We start from the raw sequence: 17,474 nt of genomic DNA on the forward strand, positions 1-17,474 counted from the left end.
AAATTTAAATATTTGAAATAAAAAATCCAAAATGATATAAACATTATTATTCCTCATTTTAACTTTAGAATGGGATTGAATGCCTTTTCATATTTCATTGTATTAAAGTTATGATAATTTGAGACTGTAAGAAAATGGATAAAGTTTGTTACTGAACATTTGGATTATTGATACTAAAGACGGACAAAGAAATAGGGGGTGAAATCCCTTCTACAATCTATCATTGAATAGATTAATCAAAGGTCAAGATACAACAGAATGGTACTATTCCAGCTTGGACACAATAGTGTATCCTTGAACGACTCAAGAAACCTCAACACCATTAAACAGAAGCCGGCAAAAAACCACTACACCAATACTACAAGATTGCTCAATTTGCAGGCAGCAAACCTACAAGCTATTGTCAAAATATTAATTCTACCTCACCTCAACAAAAAAATTTATCCCTCTCCTGATTCTCAAAAGATTCAGGCTAACAACATTAGATATCAAATAATGAGGGGAAAAAATAAAATAACTTCTATTCAACTATGAAGCCGCAAAACTGCAGGACTACCTCAAAGTACTACAGCAACCTTCTCTGTGGAGACTAAAGAAGAAGGATTGGCAATCAATGGCTCATAGTGGTCAGCTCCAGCACCACACCACCCTGCACATAACAAGTAGAAATTTAACTTGTAGCCATTACAGGAAGCTGCTACAATTCAAAGACAATCATTCATAGTTGATACATAATTTGTCCATTACCTGTTCCTTTCATAAATAGGAAGAAAGGAAGTTCACAAATTTCACCTCTTGGACGATGTGGAAGGAAGAAAACACAATTCTCTTCATCAACCATTGCATCAGATCCATGTGCTTGCACCTGTTAATGTTTAAGCGCACAAGACAGAAGTTAGACATGAAAAAGCTTGACAAGGGCAGTGACCTAACCATTAAAACTAGCTAAAATCTAAATTCTCTCACGCTGACAAAAAACTTAAACACAGAAATATCCTACATGCCAATTTCAGTGAGTAAATGTAATCATTTATATGACCAGATCTCAACAACAAATTGTGTTAAGCATTACAAGGAACAGAACCATGTATAGCAAAACCACATAGAAGATGGCACTAGAACAGAGAACTACAACTCCCAGAGCAGCTGACCGGCTTCTCAAATGGATATATAATAGCTAAAAAATATTCCAATGCATAAGCATCCCAAATCATCTTCTCATGTATCAATGGAAATGAAAAGTAACCATCCACTATTTAACCACCAGTAGACACTAAACTTTAACTGATAATGCATAACAGTGCTCATGCCCACCAATAGACTAATGCCAGGGATCTGTTAAAACAATGGTGCATATATAAGTTTGAAGTAACAATTACAGCACCTAGTGAAGGAACCTATATTATAACAATACTATATTCACCCATTTGGAACATGTGAAAGTTAAGTAACACATTGCCAATAACTAGAACACAATACTAAATGCTCATTTTCCTGTAACATAAATCGAGAATATCAAATATCCACAAATTTCATCCTTACCACATAAATCTCTCGCTTGAACTCAGTTGCAAGACATTCAATTGCTATATCATCTCCAAATGCCGCTGCATGACCTTCTCTATTCTCATCTATAGATAATAAACCCTCCTCAGTATATTGCAAAGTGATGATATCATACTCATCATCAGTTGAACCAGAGATCGACATGTATTTTGCCCAACTGGGGCCATCATTCACTGGAATACATCTCTCTTTGTATATAGACTCGCCCGCCATTTCTCTTCAAATAACAAAAGCAAACAATAAAAAAAACAAGTAGAACTAAAACCGGCAAAATTCTGCAATAAAAGGGTTATATTCTATAACAGCTTTCCAGCTTCACCAACAGTATGATGTAAGTTATGCTTATATTGGGAGTAGCTAAAGGCCCCAACTTTAACAAAAAGCACAGATCTGAAAAGTTTACCTTTGCATCCCCAGCTGAACGAGCTCTTCGATCACGGAATCCAAATTCACGCGATCCTCCTTCTTGGCCAAGAGCTTGACCTCTTGAACCACATGAATCCCCCATCCGCTCTTCAGATCCGGGGAGTACATGTGCCTAATAGCGTCATTTATCACTTCTTTTTCTTCATCACTCCCAGACTCGAAGTCCTCCGAGAACCGCCGCACCGTCCGCCTCCTCAGCTCCCGCGCGTCAATATCACGCGCCATCATTGCCCTCTGTGACGCTGTGAATAGGCAATTCCCGTCTGGCGACACCTCTCCCCCGTGAGACAGCCTGAAAACCACCGATCTCGGCGGCGAAGAATGCGCAGATGCTTTATTATCATCCCCTGGATGCTTCCAAAGCACACCTTTGGCTTGTAGTTTCTGTAAATGGCGTCTCTGCTGGTCCTCCAAGCCAATCACGTCCTCCCACGTTGTTGTGGTAGTCGTTGTTACACTCTGGTCCAGGAGATCAACTGCTTCGAGAGAAGCCCCATTGGTGTCTCTCCAATGGAGGGCCGGCGACGAAGGCTGAAATGTCGTCTCAGCAACAGCTGTTGAATCGCATAGAAGTTTCCCCATTTGACCTGTGTTCTTATGTGTCAAGAATATTTTTAAAAAAATAAAAAAAATTGGCGTTATTTTCTTGATCTTTCTCTCCTTCAATGGAAGAGAGAAGGAGAGAGAGAGAGAGTTGCAGAGACCCCAACTAGAGAGAGAGAGATTAGGGTTAACGGATAGATTTGCGAGGCGGGAGAGAATTTTATGGCACGTGGCAGTATGGACAAACTTGAGACAGATATGCAATATTCATTTTTATTAATTATTATATATTCTCCACCAAAAATGCATTGGATGAATGAAGTAGGTAAGCGGGATGATGTATAAAAAGCCAATCTGATTCGAACACGTCAATAAAAAGTGGGTCCAAGTTTTATATTGTCCAATAAAAATCGGTCAATATGGGCACGTGCGCATGGGTGCAGCGTTACTAGCAAAGCGCATTCAGATTTCAAGGCAACGGTCGATGAACGATGTGGCATTTATCTATTCGTGTAATTACAGCAGTGAACCGATCCACGTCGAATCTCAACGGCTATATCACTTTTCAGTTTCCGGGAAAAAGAACACGGCGAATTCTTCCTCTCGGTATATATAAGTTTAAAAAAATTATTATTTAGCTCATCAATTAATCAATTTTTAAAAATATATTATAATATCTCTATTTTTTTTAAATATACTATATTCATTAAATAATACCTTTTTTTAATAATTTTTATAATGTTATGGTAAAATTAGTTTTTTATTTAAAATTATATAATTTAAATTTGATTTGCATATGGTAAAATTAAACTTTAAATCTTTTCTAAAGTGATTTAATGCCATGCTTTTTAATTTAATAATACTAAAATGTTTTAGCATTATAATATTAAATTTAAATTAACACTTAAAATTGTTATGAAAATAAATAATTAAAAGATATATATATCCAAATGAAAGATATACAGTGGTAAAATAAATAATGGAACAAAATTAAGTTTTCTATTTAATATTGTCATCGATATAATATATTTAAAAATGAATGGATGAAAAATATTTTATGTCATTTTCAATAATTTTAAGAATTAATGGGAAAATCAACTAACCATCCCATAGGTTTTTAAGACTTTAAATTTATTTTCCGCTATCAGATTCAGCTCTAATTGCATGAGAAAAATAAAATTAAAAAGAAATGACAAAATCAAAGAGAAATAGAAGATATCCATTGAACTTTCTTATGGGCTTGAAATTTAGGGTCTTCAAGTGTTCAGCCCTCAACAGAAGCCTGCAAATCTACCTCAACTGGGCTTCTACATGGCTAAATATCTCAGACCATGGTAAATATTACAGAATGACACGTATCAAAGCCACTAGTCTTCCACGTGCATGCAAGCCACGTCGCAGAGTATTCACTTGACACATTTACTCGCCACCTTCATTTATAACTCAAAATCCGCAATCATGATCCTTCCTATTCGGAGGCTATGGTTTTGGATGAATCATTAAGCTTATCTCAGTAAGATCTCTTCTTCTTCCTTGTTGAGTTGAATAGTTGTGTATTCTCCATAGACTATAACGATAATGGTAATATTTTTTCCGTGTTTTTTCAATACAATCTAAATCCCATGAAAGATTTCATATGTATTTGTAAGAACATAAGCTCTCTCTTCAATTCTTCCTGTTAGTTGGGCTTCTGTCTTCAACCCAGTTTTGGCTGCAAGACTTGCAAATGCTTGATATGTATTATTATTTATTAGCTTGCAGAGCTATATCTCTTGCATGTTTATGACCATCAACGCAATTTTGTGTTTTTTTTTCTTTAATCTCTGGTTTTTCCACAATTCTGAGCAATCTCCATTTGAATTTCTGTAGGTTAATCTTATAATACAAACATATAGACGAAGAAGAAGAAGAAGAAGAAGAGGAAGAAGAAGAAGAAGAAGGCTACCAAGTTGAAGGGAAAATGTCAGGTGTCTCTCTCGCCACAGCTACTAGAAATGACCCTAAAGAGGCCGCCACAAAACCCACGAAGCCCCTTGACAAGCAAGAACAAACTATGATTGGGAGCGTAATGGGATCACTGCGGGTGATTGAACTCCAATTAGTTGCTTTCATAATGGTTTTCTCAGCAAGTGGTCTTGTCCCACTTCTTGATTTACTATTCCCGGCCTTTGCTTCTGTTTATATTTTAGTGTTGGCTCGTTTTGCTTTCCCTTCAAATGGCCGTTTCAGTTCAGGCCCTCAAGAGATATTTCAAGGAACCAAGTTCTTTAGGTTGTATGTCATTGTAGGAACCACAGTGGGGCTGTTCTTGCCTCTGGCATACGTGTTAGGCGGCTTCGCAAGAGGCGATGATCATGCCGTCCGATCAGCTACACCTCACTTGTTCTTGCTCTCATTTCAAATACTGACTGAGAATATCATCAGTGGGTTGTCGCTTTTTTCGCCTCCGGTGAGAGCATTAGTCCCATTGCTTTACACAGTGAGGAGGATCTTTGTTATTATTGATTGGATACAGGATGTGTGGCTTAACAAAACTCTATCAGCTAATGCACAAGTCAAGGTAGTCATTAAGTTCTATATCATAATTATTAGCTTGCAATTAAGGATTATTGAATTGAGTTGGGTTTGATTATTAACATTTTTTTTTATGAATGTGCATTGGCTCATCAACTAATTCCCATGTTGGTTCATCTGCAGGATATTGGCTGGCATTGGTTTGGGAGGATTCTAGCAGCTGTGAACCTTGTATATTTCTCTACCAATCTTTTTGGATTTTTGATTCCTGGATTCCTTCCTCGCGCATTCGAGAAGTATTTGGAGGAGAGGGATGAAACTCATATGAAGATGGCAGAGGACAAGCGATCTGCTGCTGGAAACAAACCACAATCAACAGATAAGAAAGCTGATTAGCATTCTTTGATGCTAGTTTATTGCAGTAGGTCCTTGACTTAAAATGAGTTTCTATAAGCAAAGAACCAAGTTTGTATTTCAAAGAATCTAAGTAGTGCTCCTCTTATAGCTTTTTCAATAGCAAGTATATATGTTGTATTCGGTTTTATCTATGTTGGGTAAAATTATTCCGCCTCTTTTTATTTTTTATATTTTAATTGATTAGATTATAAATATGGTATCGTCTCAAATCTCCTATATATATGCCTCCACTAGGCAAAAAGCCCAATGGTTTACACCTGAAACATGTGGGAATCATGGTTGGAGACTTCAAGAGATCAAAGTATACTGTTTCTCCTCTTGTAGGCATATTCCTGACTGAATTTCTATGTTTAGTTTTAGGTGGATGCCTCGATAACTTTGCTTCAAAATCTTAATTTGCAGTTTGATTCTCAACAATATTCTCCTCTTTTTCTTTAAAAGAAAAAAAAAAAACTTTGATTGTTGACAGGTTAAGAGACATTAGTGGAAATTGGAATCTTGGTCAATAATAATTAACATACCTTCAAACTTGTTGGGAAAGCATATCTAAAGATTGATCCTCCAAACAGGGAACTGGTCCATGGGCTAACACATTAACTCCAATAGCAAGTCTAGTGTTTAGCTTACAGCAACATTCCTTGCTTACTATTGACTCAATGCTTACTGATCCCTTCAATCTTTATGGCTAAAAAATTATTTATATTTTGAGATTTGAGAAAATGGGTGTGCTCTATTATTGATGGGGACCCTAATAATTATCATAATTTCATGAGAAAAGAGCTTCCTGCTTTGATAAAAGCAAAATTAAAAAGAATCATTCTTCCCTGCTTTATCACCCACTTCTAAAATTAATTAATTAATTTCTGCAAACTTTTTATGTTTACGGAAATTTTAATTTACTATTATTTTTTTATTCACCTAATTTATTTCAACTTATTGAAAAGGAATTAGAGTTTATTGGACAAGTAGACTTTTAAATATTATCATTTCAGTGCCTTGAAGGGATAAAACAAGGAGGAAGTCGGATAGAGAATACTTAAGGTAATATACTTAACTAAAATTAAAAATTAAATTAAAATTTTATATTAAAAAATAATGAAAAATGAATTATTCAAGGCTTTATTAGAATTACTGTTATTTTTTTAACATATTAATTAATAGTAAATAATTTTGACATTTTTAAGAGTATTATGGTTGTAAAACAATGTATTGCGTTTAGAGATTTATTTTTTTAAAATAATTCAAAATGCGTTGTTAAAAATCATTTATTTATTTTTTTTACCATTTTAAAGCTTTTGTAATTAAAAATATTAAATTATATTTATAATAGTATTTATTTTTAATCAGCATTTTAATATAGGAGGGCTAGCTAGCTAGCTAGGTAAGTAGGAATGAGGCTCTTACATTAGCCTGAGAAATTGGTCAAAAATGAAAACTTGGAAAGCAAAAGTTAAAAATTGCTTATTTGAACAATACAACGCTGACATGCCTCCAAAAGTTCACCGGATTTCTGTGCACTCTTAACCGAGAAAACAAAAATCTACCTATCTATCCTCCGTGCTTTTTGGTCGGCTGTTCTTACCGATGAATCCATGAAAAGACAAATATGTCCTTCAAGCTAAAGTTGTAGCATCATCCCCACCTCCGCTCTGAGCGCGTGCTTTTCAACCCGACGCTCTGCCATTAGAGGTTGCCGGTCACTTTTATAACTTCATTTAATAATTTTATATAATTAATAAAGATATATTTAATTTATTAAAAATAAATATGAATGTTATGGTGTGATTTAACTGATGATGTAGTAATTATTAAATAAATTATTATTTTAATAGAATAATATAAAATAATATTGGATAATTATATAAGAGAAATAGTATGCACAAATAATTTTTACTTGATCATTTGTAAATCTTTAATTTATTTATTAAAAAATATAATAAATATTTTTCAATAAATAAAGAAAAAGTATTAATCATCATAAAAAGTGACTGTTTTTAGAGTTTATCAATTATATAAGTGGCCATTAGAATTACTTGTTATATTAAAGAGACTCGACAGGAGTATTGAGAACGCGCGACACACCGGAGCGTGTGCAAAAAGAGGAGGAGCATAAGTAACCTGAAAATTAAGGAACGGTGACCGGTCTGTTCCTGACGTACAATTTATGCATTGTTGATAATTAAGTAGATTAAAAAAACCCTAACCTCTCTCCTCCCTCTCTCACTCTCTAAACGCCACCACACAAAAAGAATACCCTCCTTCTCCTCTCTCATATCCACCACCACCACACCATCTAAGGAAACAATGAAGATAAAGAACAAAGGCAAAGTATACCCATCTCCAGCATCTTCATCTTCTTCTGTTGCCGCCATTAAAGGCGGTGACAGAGATGTGCTCTCTGTACTCAAGCTTCTTCCTGCCGCCATTCTCGCTTTAGCTTCCGTTCTCTCCCTTGAAGACCGTGAAGTTCTTGCTTATATGATCACCAGGTCACTGAAAACCACCACCAACCATAACCCAAACGACCCTTCTTCTCTTTCTCAAGATTCCAAGAGAAAATCCTCCAAAAAACCACCAAATGCCCCCACTACCAACTTTGTTAGTAGTAACCACAAGCCTCCTATATTTGATTGTGATTGTTTTGACTGTTATACAAGCTATTGGTTCAGGTGGGATTCTTCTTCTAATCGCGAGCTCATCCATCAAGTCATTGAAGCTTTTGAAGAACACTTGACAAACGGTGAACAATCCAGGAAAAGCTCCAAAGGTAAAAGACGGGACAGAGTGGGTCGTCGGGTTGGTGAGAAGCCGGTTCTTGATGTTACTGACCGACCCGAAATGCTGGAGACTCCTCCACTGAACGCCGATGAATCCTCCATTGTTTCTCCTGATGATGACGTCCCACTCGTTGGTACGCCTGAGAGAGCGGCTGAAGGAGAAGGGGAAGAGGAAAAGGGAGCTAAGAGAACTGAAGAGAAGAGTGAGTTGGTGCCGGCGGTGGAGACGGAAGAGATGGCGGTGGTAAGGTCACCGCAGGCAGTAAGCAGCCATAAGGGTTTGGCAAGGAAGGTATTGCCGGACGTTTTAGGATTATTAAATTCTCGTTTATGGAGTCTCTGGGGTCCGAATGTGTAGAATGCCAAAAAATAATTAAAGAAATTATTTTTTTTGTTGGCTTTCTTCAGAAAAATTTAGAAAAATGAAAAACAAAAAAAAGGAAGAGTAAATTTTTGGTGGAAAGTTACGTTAGTACCTCTCAAAAATCTCAGTGGAAGCTTTCTTTCTTTTTAAATATGTTTGCATCCCTCTTTATTATTATTATTATTATTATTATTATTCTGATTATCATGATTATTATTATTATGGTACCTACCTGTAGAAGGTCATTTTCTAGCAGGGTAAGATGATTGGCAAGTTTTCCTGGAAAATCTCCGTAACCCATTTTGTAATTTTGATGGTTTTTTTTTTTATATCTCTCTTAATTTCATTGCTTAGAAACTAAGTTGACGAGATTAGGTGGAGAACACTGGAGATAGTTTCTTGAAGCTGGTCTAAGCAAATCTGTAGTTTAGCTAGTTAGTGGTGAAGATTATATTATAATAACAAGAAGAAAAAAAAACTGGGATATTATTATCTGTAGTATTTTTAATTTGGCAACTTTTTGCCTGTGCAATCCCTGTAATAGCATGCAATGATGTCTGCATTAGTTTAATAAAAGCCACTGAATGGGGGGCTGGGTACCCTTGTTTGAGACACATGGAAACCCTAGTTTGTTTTGTAATTGAAATGGAATCCCCAAAATGCCCCTACCATCTAGTTGGGGATAGCCTTGTATTTATGAAATTTGAATGGAAACTATCTACGTAGGGATAATCCTGTAGGAAATGGGCACTTAATTGGAGTTGCAGCAATTGGATTGGGACCATATGGAACACAGGAGTTTGTTTTATATGGGACATCAAATTTATTATGATGTCTGGTCTTTAATTTTTGAATATTTATTCCATAGATTTTTCGGGTATTTAATATTTTTTATAAAAATTAATTAATGAACATTTATGTTTGTTGCATTAGACATGGTTAATTTTAATCTTAAATTGATGCATATAAAGCTAAAAACAATAATAATATTAATTAATAATTTAAGTTACTGCCAATAATACAGACATTAATTTTTAAAACTTGAAATGTTAAAATAAGATTCAAACCTACTCTTAAAATAAATATATTTTTATGCCAATAATAAGAAAATTAATTCGAGGATCTACATTAAAGGTTCCTACTGGAATATGACAATAATGGTTTCAAAGGAAATTATAATTGTTATAGAATCTATACATAATTATAAAAAATTATATTTTAGATAATATATAATTTTTTTTAATTAATACTCAAATTACAAAAACACAGTATTAATAATTTTTAATTTATTGTGAAATTCAATTATTATCTTTATTTTGTTTAGTTTTACATACTTTAATTAATAATGGTAAATTATTAATAATTAATAAAATATAATATATAAAATCAAAAATAGTATTTTCAATTTGAGCTCATTTTAAATTCAGTTATATACTCTGTAAAAAAGAAAATACTTAAAAATGAAATAGCACCCAATAGCTATTAAATCAATTAAGTAAGCCCTCTTGGGATTAGTTGTTTTCCAAATATTGTTCTCTTTCATTTGATATATACTAGCAGTAGATACCTGAAGAATAAGTTTACATCAGTATTAATAATTGAAAATTTAATAATATCTTTTATTTTTCAAAAAATAAAAACTTTAATATAGTCTTGATAATAGAGTATAATCTACACTTGGATTTTTGAAACAATCAACTCTATTGGAGATTGAAGGTTTAAAGTGTTATTTTAGTTCTTGAACTAGTTAAAAGGCAGTCAGAAATCATATCTGAAAACCTATGAATCTGATTCAAATGACAAAAGAGTAGGTTTGGAAAAGAAGACATATGGGTCAAAAAGTTAGGTTTGGAAATTGACAAAGCAAGTCACATAAAAGCATCAACAATCTTATTGGGGTGATTAAATTTTCCTGAACCGAAAGCTTTATGTCCTAATAATAGTGAACTCTGGTAATCTCCAAAATATAATAAACAAAAGAATACTTCTCATTTTTAACTTGTTTTTTAGCAAATTTAATAAACAATTGACACTTATCAGTGGCATCACTTGCTGCCATGGAGAATAGACAAGGACACTCCCGACTAAATTTTCCATGATGTTTTTTTTTTTTAAATATGTTAAATAAATATTTTTGACCCTCGAATTAAATGCAAGAAATTTTATATATAAGATCTTTAATGAAATAACATAGAAAAAATAGAAGAGATAAAAATGAAGTTTTTAGTCCCAGGGAGAGGGAATGAGAGCCGGAGAAGAAAAGACCCCTCTCCCTTACCTTGTGCTCCTTTTTTTTGAAAGATGTGAGCATATTTTTTAGGTAGATCTATATTTTAATTTAAATAATTTTATGTTATAAAAAATCATAACAATTTTAACAAGGTCTTCGATCCTATAAGAATCTTATTTATGCATACTCTACCACTGATATAGAATTTCAAAGGATCAATCCACAAGGAACATCAACTCAAGGCCTGCATCACATCATGCACGAAAGTATATGAATGTCAAAATGCGATGAGGCCACAATCCAGGATAATCTGAGTAGGCCCTGCTTGAGCATTGAAGTCCAAACAGAAAAGTAACACTTTGTTGATATAGCATTAGCATGGGTTGTCTCAGGTTGTTTGCCAAATAGAGGTTGACGAGAGCCTGTCAATGTCAAGCCATGATCATTGATCTGTCTATAACATATTAGTATTTTGGCCATTCAATGACCATACACGTGTTAGGCATCAAATCAAGGTCCATCTCTAACCACAACTGAAGCTCACGATGATATAACCCTTCAATTTTATTTGAGATTCAGTTGTCCAGTGGAACCAACATCATCTTCATCCCCATATATCCAACCCACCACCTGCTCGACCCTTTCTATTTGCTTGATATTCTCAGCTGTTCAACCAACTTGATGAGTCCAACAAGGTCTCATATCACTGTGGAAATCTGTGGATCCAGTCTGTATGATTGGAAAAAGGTAAAGTGGAGATGAAGATATCTTCTTATTGTCTGCTACAGAGTATGTCTGGAGCTGGGAAATGTCCAAAAGCTGTATTCTAGTTTCATGGTGGCTACCACAAACAGGATTGGCACAAGAACAAATCATCTGACCCTACTCTTTTTATATATGATTAAAATTCATATCATGCAAATGGAAGACTTGTACACTACACATGGTATGACTTCCGTCCCAGTAGTCGGCCACCTCTGCTGGGTCTGATTTTGAGAAAAATATCCCTCAGGATTTCCAGAATAATACAACAGTTTTTTTTTTTTTTTTTTTTTATCAAACTGCTCTTTTTTAAAGCGTATTTTCGACTTCTCAACTTTAATCCTGAACATGGTCTTAGACATGGAGGGAGGAAACAGCACCATTTTTCTTCCACTCATTAACCAAGCCATTGAAAAGGATTCAACAGATGATCACTAGTCCCACTTCTGTCCTTCCCACCAGCACTGCTTCCTCAATCTTGGGACTTGGAATAGAGTTATATTTAGCTCTCAAGGCACAATTTGGGAGAATGAGATATCCAAGGGGCAACCAAATGTATATTATAGATCAAAGTACATGGCCCAGTTACATTTGATCTGCAGACTGCAACTGCTTTTATTAACCAGAAAAGTGAAAAATACAAGTCATGAAATAAATCAAAGTAAACATATCAATCAATCATAGTACAATTATTAAGGTATGCTTCAGTCCTTTATGAATTCCTTCAATTATTTATAAATTTTAAAATATGTTGTGGACATATTTAATCATTAACAGTGTAAAAGCTATCTTAGAAAGATATTTGGTCTAATCAAGAGTCTGCTATGTTATCTTTCTATGTTAGCCTAAATGCCCTCTGCTTCTTGGAAGGGAAAAAAAAAACGAAAGCCCTCTTCTCATCTTTCAATAAGTCCTATTCATAAAGTTGTTTGTGGGACAGACTAGTAAGTGGGGGCTAATAGTCCTGCTCCAGATAATATAAACTTAGAGAAAACACAAGATAGTACAGAAGGAAAACTACTAATCTCACGTGACAACAGCAAAAAGCACCCGAAAGTAAAGCACACATAATTTCATAAATATAATATTAGAAAGGTATACTGTGTTTATGAGATATATACGTGTGTGCCTTACATTCTTGTATCTGTTATAACAAGTGGGATGGGAGAGTTTTCAGTATTTGAAGTTTAAAATAATAATAATGATGATGATCAATTAGCGTAAGAAAAACAGGTCATTAAGATTTGCATTGCATACAATGGCAGACAACATGCACCTATGAAGGTGTACAGGTTTTCTTCCAAAATTTTAGCTGCAAAGAGTTCAACTGCAACCTCTCGATCGACTGATCACTGTGAACATGCAAATCCTAAGAACATATTTAATAAATACACAAAATTAAGTATATTATCGTAGAAGGAAATTTTCAGACAAGGTATCCCATTAGTGGGGAATACCAGCAATAAAAGCAATGAGCATTTCAGCTTGTTGTACCCTAGTCCCGAATAAGAAATAGATCTTTATATTTGTGGAAATGTCCTTGAACTCATTAAACTCCGACATGATATTGTCTTGTGTCCCCACTTTTGAAAAGAACGTACAGAACAATAGCTATTATTGTAAAGATAACAGGAAGTGCATGTGTGTAAACATATCAATTTGGAAAGGTCCATTTTTAAACATATCACACAGGCTATTGGTCAATTCAACATGCTTAAATGCATCTGCAAATATAGATTCATTAGATTAAGGTGCATGCCACTAGAGTATTAAAAGGAATGGCTACATCAAGTTACATCAAGTGCTTAATGCAGGATTCTTACGTAGAGCAATCAAAGATGAACATAGCAGAAAAAATTGATCAATTTTGCAACAAAACAACTACGTGGCTTACACATAAGCATCTGCTGGATGGGTCAGGACCCACCATCAATCTGCCCACATGATTTGATCTTGACAATGAATAGCCAACTCCAACCCAAAGCTTGTAACTATCTCTGTGTTTCTCTCCAGCCACCTTCATCATAAACAGTTCTACTTCTGATTATGAAAAGTAGCTCATCTCCCATCTTCTCATCACAATCAAAGTGAACAAAGCTTGGGTTTTCTGAGAGAAAGAAAGAAATGAAGGTTATGTCTTTGCTCCTTATGTACCCAATAGATAACAGTACAATTTATTCTTGGTGAAGAAAATTATACTCCCCAATGCATCATGAGCTAACCACCAAAATCACTTCTTATTGCAGTTACTAGGTTGGATGCACCGTAAGTTCCGTCAGAATAGCAGTGAGCCGCTGAAGGATTTTGCCATTGGTAAGTTTCTTTCTGCCATATAGATGCTCCTGATAAGCTCTACTATTCAAACAGGCATACCATGGCCTCATCTTTGTGTTAGAAGATAGTCATGCATAGTTCATATTTTACACCTGCAAAAGACACTAAATTCTTGGCAAGCAGGCTCATGTTGATCTCCCAGGACACATGTTCACCATCAAAAGCCTGTTATATAATGGCACTAATTAAGAAAGAAACCAAGAGAATCAATTGCATTCTCATATTGCATTTTGTCCTAAATTACTTCTTGGATTTGTCGATTATGTTATGGTAGTGGTTGAACCTTTTCAGTCAAGTTCATTTAACACACTCTGTGTCAGGTCATGCTTGCAATTGTCTTATAGGACAGCCATCACTTGATGACCAACAATACTACGCAAAACCAAACTATGGAACCCGATCATTCAAGCAAGCCCAGAAAGATCACCTTCGAAAATCTTTTGCTGGCATGGAAGCAGCTAGAATTGAAGAAGAAGAAGAGGAAGACTATGAAGAAGAATCATCAGCTGCCATATCTGAGTTATTCCATGGTTTTCTTGCAATTGGTACCCTTGGTTCAGATCCAGTCAATACCAATCCCTCGACACCAACATTTGCCATCTCTGTTGAGAACATAACTGAAAAAGAGACTGAAGTAACTGAGAACGAATTGAAGCTCATCAATGATGAGTTGGAGAAGGTTCTGGTGGCGGAAGAAGATAATGACTCATCAGGAAGAAACAGTTATGTCAGTGCAGGGAGGAGCAGTCAGGGTAGCACTATTACCCTTAGTGGAAAGCCAATAGAAGGCCAGGAGACAAATGTGAATGAATCTACAGTCTGTCCACTCCAGGGGTACCTTTTTGGTTCAGCAATTGAACTATCAGAAACAACAACTGTGGCAAAGAAGGAAAATAGAACATCCCTTGGCGAGCTCTTTCAGAGGACTAAAATAGCAGAAGAGAATTCTGGGGGTAAATGTGAAAGGGATGAGAAGCGCATCGAGAAGGAAGCTGATAAATCTACTGTGCATCTCATGAAAAAGATGCTGAAGAAAAAAATGTCCCATGCTTCTTCTAGGAGCTCTGCTGCCGCTGCTGGTGGAACTGTTGATCCTGCTTTAGCAGAAACGAAACTGCACAAGGTATAGATATGCCATCTCCGTCAAATTCCTTCTTGCTTCAGTGTTGCTATAGTATCTAAATGTTATGCAAGTAAAAGAAAAAATTCCATTGGTCTCAATCTTGCAGCCAGCCCAACGATCATATATATGAATTTAAAGTGTAACTGAAATTTTGCACAACGGACAAGTAATTTACAGATTTCAGGTTTCACAGGGTATGTATACTATCCTCAGTATAAAATTCTGATCAATGTGTGGTGTGCAGATCCTACAAATGTTCCACAGGAAAGTTCATCCTGAAAGCTCAACATCAGCAAGGAAGGCAGATAAACCCCAAAAGAACGAGAATAAGAAGAGCACCAACAATGGGGGACACAACAATGGAAGTCAAATGCTCCTAGATGAAGACATCACAGTACTTCCTCAGCGAGCCCTTTCAAAGCGCAGCATAAGGCGCTACAAGAGTCAATCTAACCCACCCCAGTTCACTCTTAGCAGCAGTGACTCAAATGGAAGCAGGGAATACTGGATAAAAACAGATGCAGACTGTAAGTAAACATTATATTTCACATTCCTAAATACACTAAAATACCAAGCACCGATTGGATATCTTATTTTAGCTTCTTGTTAATGTTCACTCAACAGATTTTCGTATCTTTAAAGGATTTGAAAGATGGACTGCACCTGTTATTATATATTTATAATACCCTTTGCTTCATAATAACTTTAAGCAACTATGCTAATTCAGTTCTATGTTTACATTGTAGACCTTGTGTTGGAGCTGTAAAAGGCAGATGCAGCAATAAAGCGTGGTTCTAAAATTGTTGTCTTTGATTCGGTACTGTAATAGTGTGATTGTATGGGTGATTGGTGCTAGTAATACGTGATTAGTTGTGTTCATAGAACTTGAGTGGAACAAATAAATAGAAAGGCAGTCGTTCCCAAAAGCTGCCTTTTTAAACATTAATATGTAACGTAACACATACTGTTTTTGCATTAATCATAAGGGAAACTATGCTGCATTTATAAATTGTATCATGAATCAAGTCTAAAAGTGCTATGCTGAGATGATGCTCTTTATAAACAAGAACTACATGCGTATCCGATATGCAGAATTTCAACAAGTTTCAATGCAAAATTAATTCATTAATTATGCAATTAAGCAATAATATTCAATCGTTTCCCCCCATAATTTGACCTTTATTATCTAAATTCATTAAGAAGATATATGCACCTTTGTGGATAAATATATGTGCCCGTATCTTCCACAAATCCTTGAAAATGGTATTACTTTAATCTCCTTAGCATGATCAATCAAATAATGGAGGATGAGAAAAGGGAACTTGTCTATTTCTGATTAACAGTACATGGGCAGGTAAAACAAGGAATCTATAATCTATAACAACAAAAGCATCAAGCAAAGTAATCCATTAAAGCAACAGTAAATTTTTCCTGTCATGAAAGACTAGTTCGCCACATTCCCCCAGAACTAATCGAAAAAATTAGTTAAGAGGGAAAGGAAGTAAATAGGTTATCCCCCAACCCCTTTCCTTTCTATTGAAAAACTCACCACAAGGCAATAACAATCACCATTATTTTTTTTTAGAATTTTTTGAAGATTTTAGCATCAATTTTTTGGTCAATTCATACAAGAAGAAGAAGCTGTAAGCACCCAGTTCAGCTCATTATTGGCTGGTTAAAATAATCCTTGACAGCGACCAGAAATGAACTGGAAATCACGGAGAGTCATTAGAACCGAGAAGAGTACAAACGGAAGCGCCTCAAGCTTATAAAACTTTTCCATGCGTGAATGATTAGACAGCCCATCTATTTTCTGTCCAAAACACCAAATCGTCGTTCACTTCACGCTTGGCGACAGATGGTTCGAGATAAGTCCCTCACTGGGACGATTAGCCTGCCGTGCTACCGGAATTCATTAAATTTTCTAATTTTGTTTCCCATTAAAAAATCAAAGACATCTCTCCAGTTTAGGTAGAATTAAGGTGTTAGTTTATCAGCGTATACGCGACTAGAAAGTCTGCTGTTTTTGAAGTGTGTTGTTTAATCGCATGCTGTACTGAAGAGCCGGACAGCTATTGCCTCCGCAGTCATTTTGCTCAGGCAGCCCCCTGAATTGTTGAGTCAGGTTCACAAGGCGTTCCTGCAAACTGTCTGCGCCGCATATTGCTTTCTACTCTTTTTGAATGACCTTCCTGCCCATCCGCAGGAGACTTGGGCAAACGATAAATAGTAAGCCTACCCCCTCGCCTTATAGAGGTCTAACTTTAGAATTAATTTTTAATTGAAAAGTAAATCATCAATAAAGTTTGGTTCAACACACTCAAGGGGTAAAATTCAAGTATTTACTTGAGAAAGACGCGGCCAAGAGCCAGTTTGATATTAGAACCGAACTGGTTTGACCTGGATCGAGTCACTTAG

General features: G+C 35.4%; 4 protein-coding genes across 5 annotated transcripts; 3 read left to right on the plus strand and 1 right to left on the minus strand.

Annotated features, from left to right (window-relative positions):
• Positions 1-182: 182 nt before the first annotated feature.
• LOC110627686 lies at positions 183-2,776 on the minus strand. The gene is made up of 5 exons (XM_021774030.1): positions 1,970-2,776; positions 1,543-1,783; positions 748-865; positions 557-649; positions 183-397 (listed from the first exon to the last, which is right to left on the minus strand). Exons 1-4 carry the CDS (start codon positions 2,572-2,574, stop codon positions 558-560), a joined length of 1,056 nt encoding a protein of 351 aa, XP_021629722.1. The 5' UTR covers positions 2,575-2,776; the 3' UTR covers positions 183-397; position 557.
• Positions 2,777-4,418: 1,642 nt separating this feature from the next.
• LOC110628909 lies at positions 4,419-5,563 on the plus strand. Its single transcript, XM_021775738.2, has 2 exons — positions 4,419-5,095; positions 5,233-5,563. Exons 1-2 carry the CDS (start codon positions 4,496-4,498, stop codon positions 5,443-5,445), a joined length of 813 nt encoding a protein of 270 aa, XP_021631430.1. The 5' UTR covers positions 4,419-4,495; the 3' UTR covers positions 5,446-5,563.
• A 2,009-nt stretch (positions 5,564-7,572) lies between these two features.
• LOC110627765 lies at positions 7,573-8,760 on the plus strand. The gene has a single exon (XM_021774127.2). The coding sequence runs from the start codon at positions 7,771-7,773 to the stop codon at positions 8,599-8,601; it is 831 nt and encodes a 276-aa protein (XP_021629819.1). The 5' UTR covers positions 7,573-7,770; the 3' UTR covers positions 8,602-8,760.
• Positions 8,761-13,414: 4,654 nt separating this feature from the next.
• LOC110627992 (protein LAZY 1) lies at positions 13,415-16,073 on the plus strand. Of its 2 annotated transcripts, none has more exons than XM_021774421.2 (5): positions 13,415-13,729; positions 13,846-13,912; positions 14,278-15,056; positions 15,301-15,583; positions 15,803-16,073. In XM_021774421.2, the coding sequence occupies exons 1-5, from the start codon at positions 13,724-13,726 to the stop codon at positions 15,820-15,822; spliced, it is 1,155 nt and encodes a 384-aa protein (XP_021630113.1). In that variant the 5' UTR covers positions 13,415-13,723; the 3' UTR covers positions 15,823-16,073. The 2 variants fall into 2 exon arrangements, with proteins under 2 accessions (XP_021630113.1, XP_021630112.1); XM_021774420.2 differs by having other exon boundaries at positions 13,419-13,729; positions 14,254-15,056.
• Positions 16,074-17,474: the final 1,401 nt, after the last annotated feature.

Source organism: Manihot esculenta, chromosome 12 (assembly GCF_001659605.2).
Source record: "Manihot esculenta cultivar AM560-2 chromosome 12, M.esculenta_v8, whole genome shotgun sequence".
NCBI lineage: Eukaryota > Viridiplantae > Streptophyta > Magnoliopsida > Malpighiales > Euphorbiaceae > Manihot > Manihot esculenta.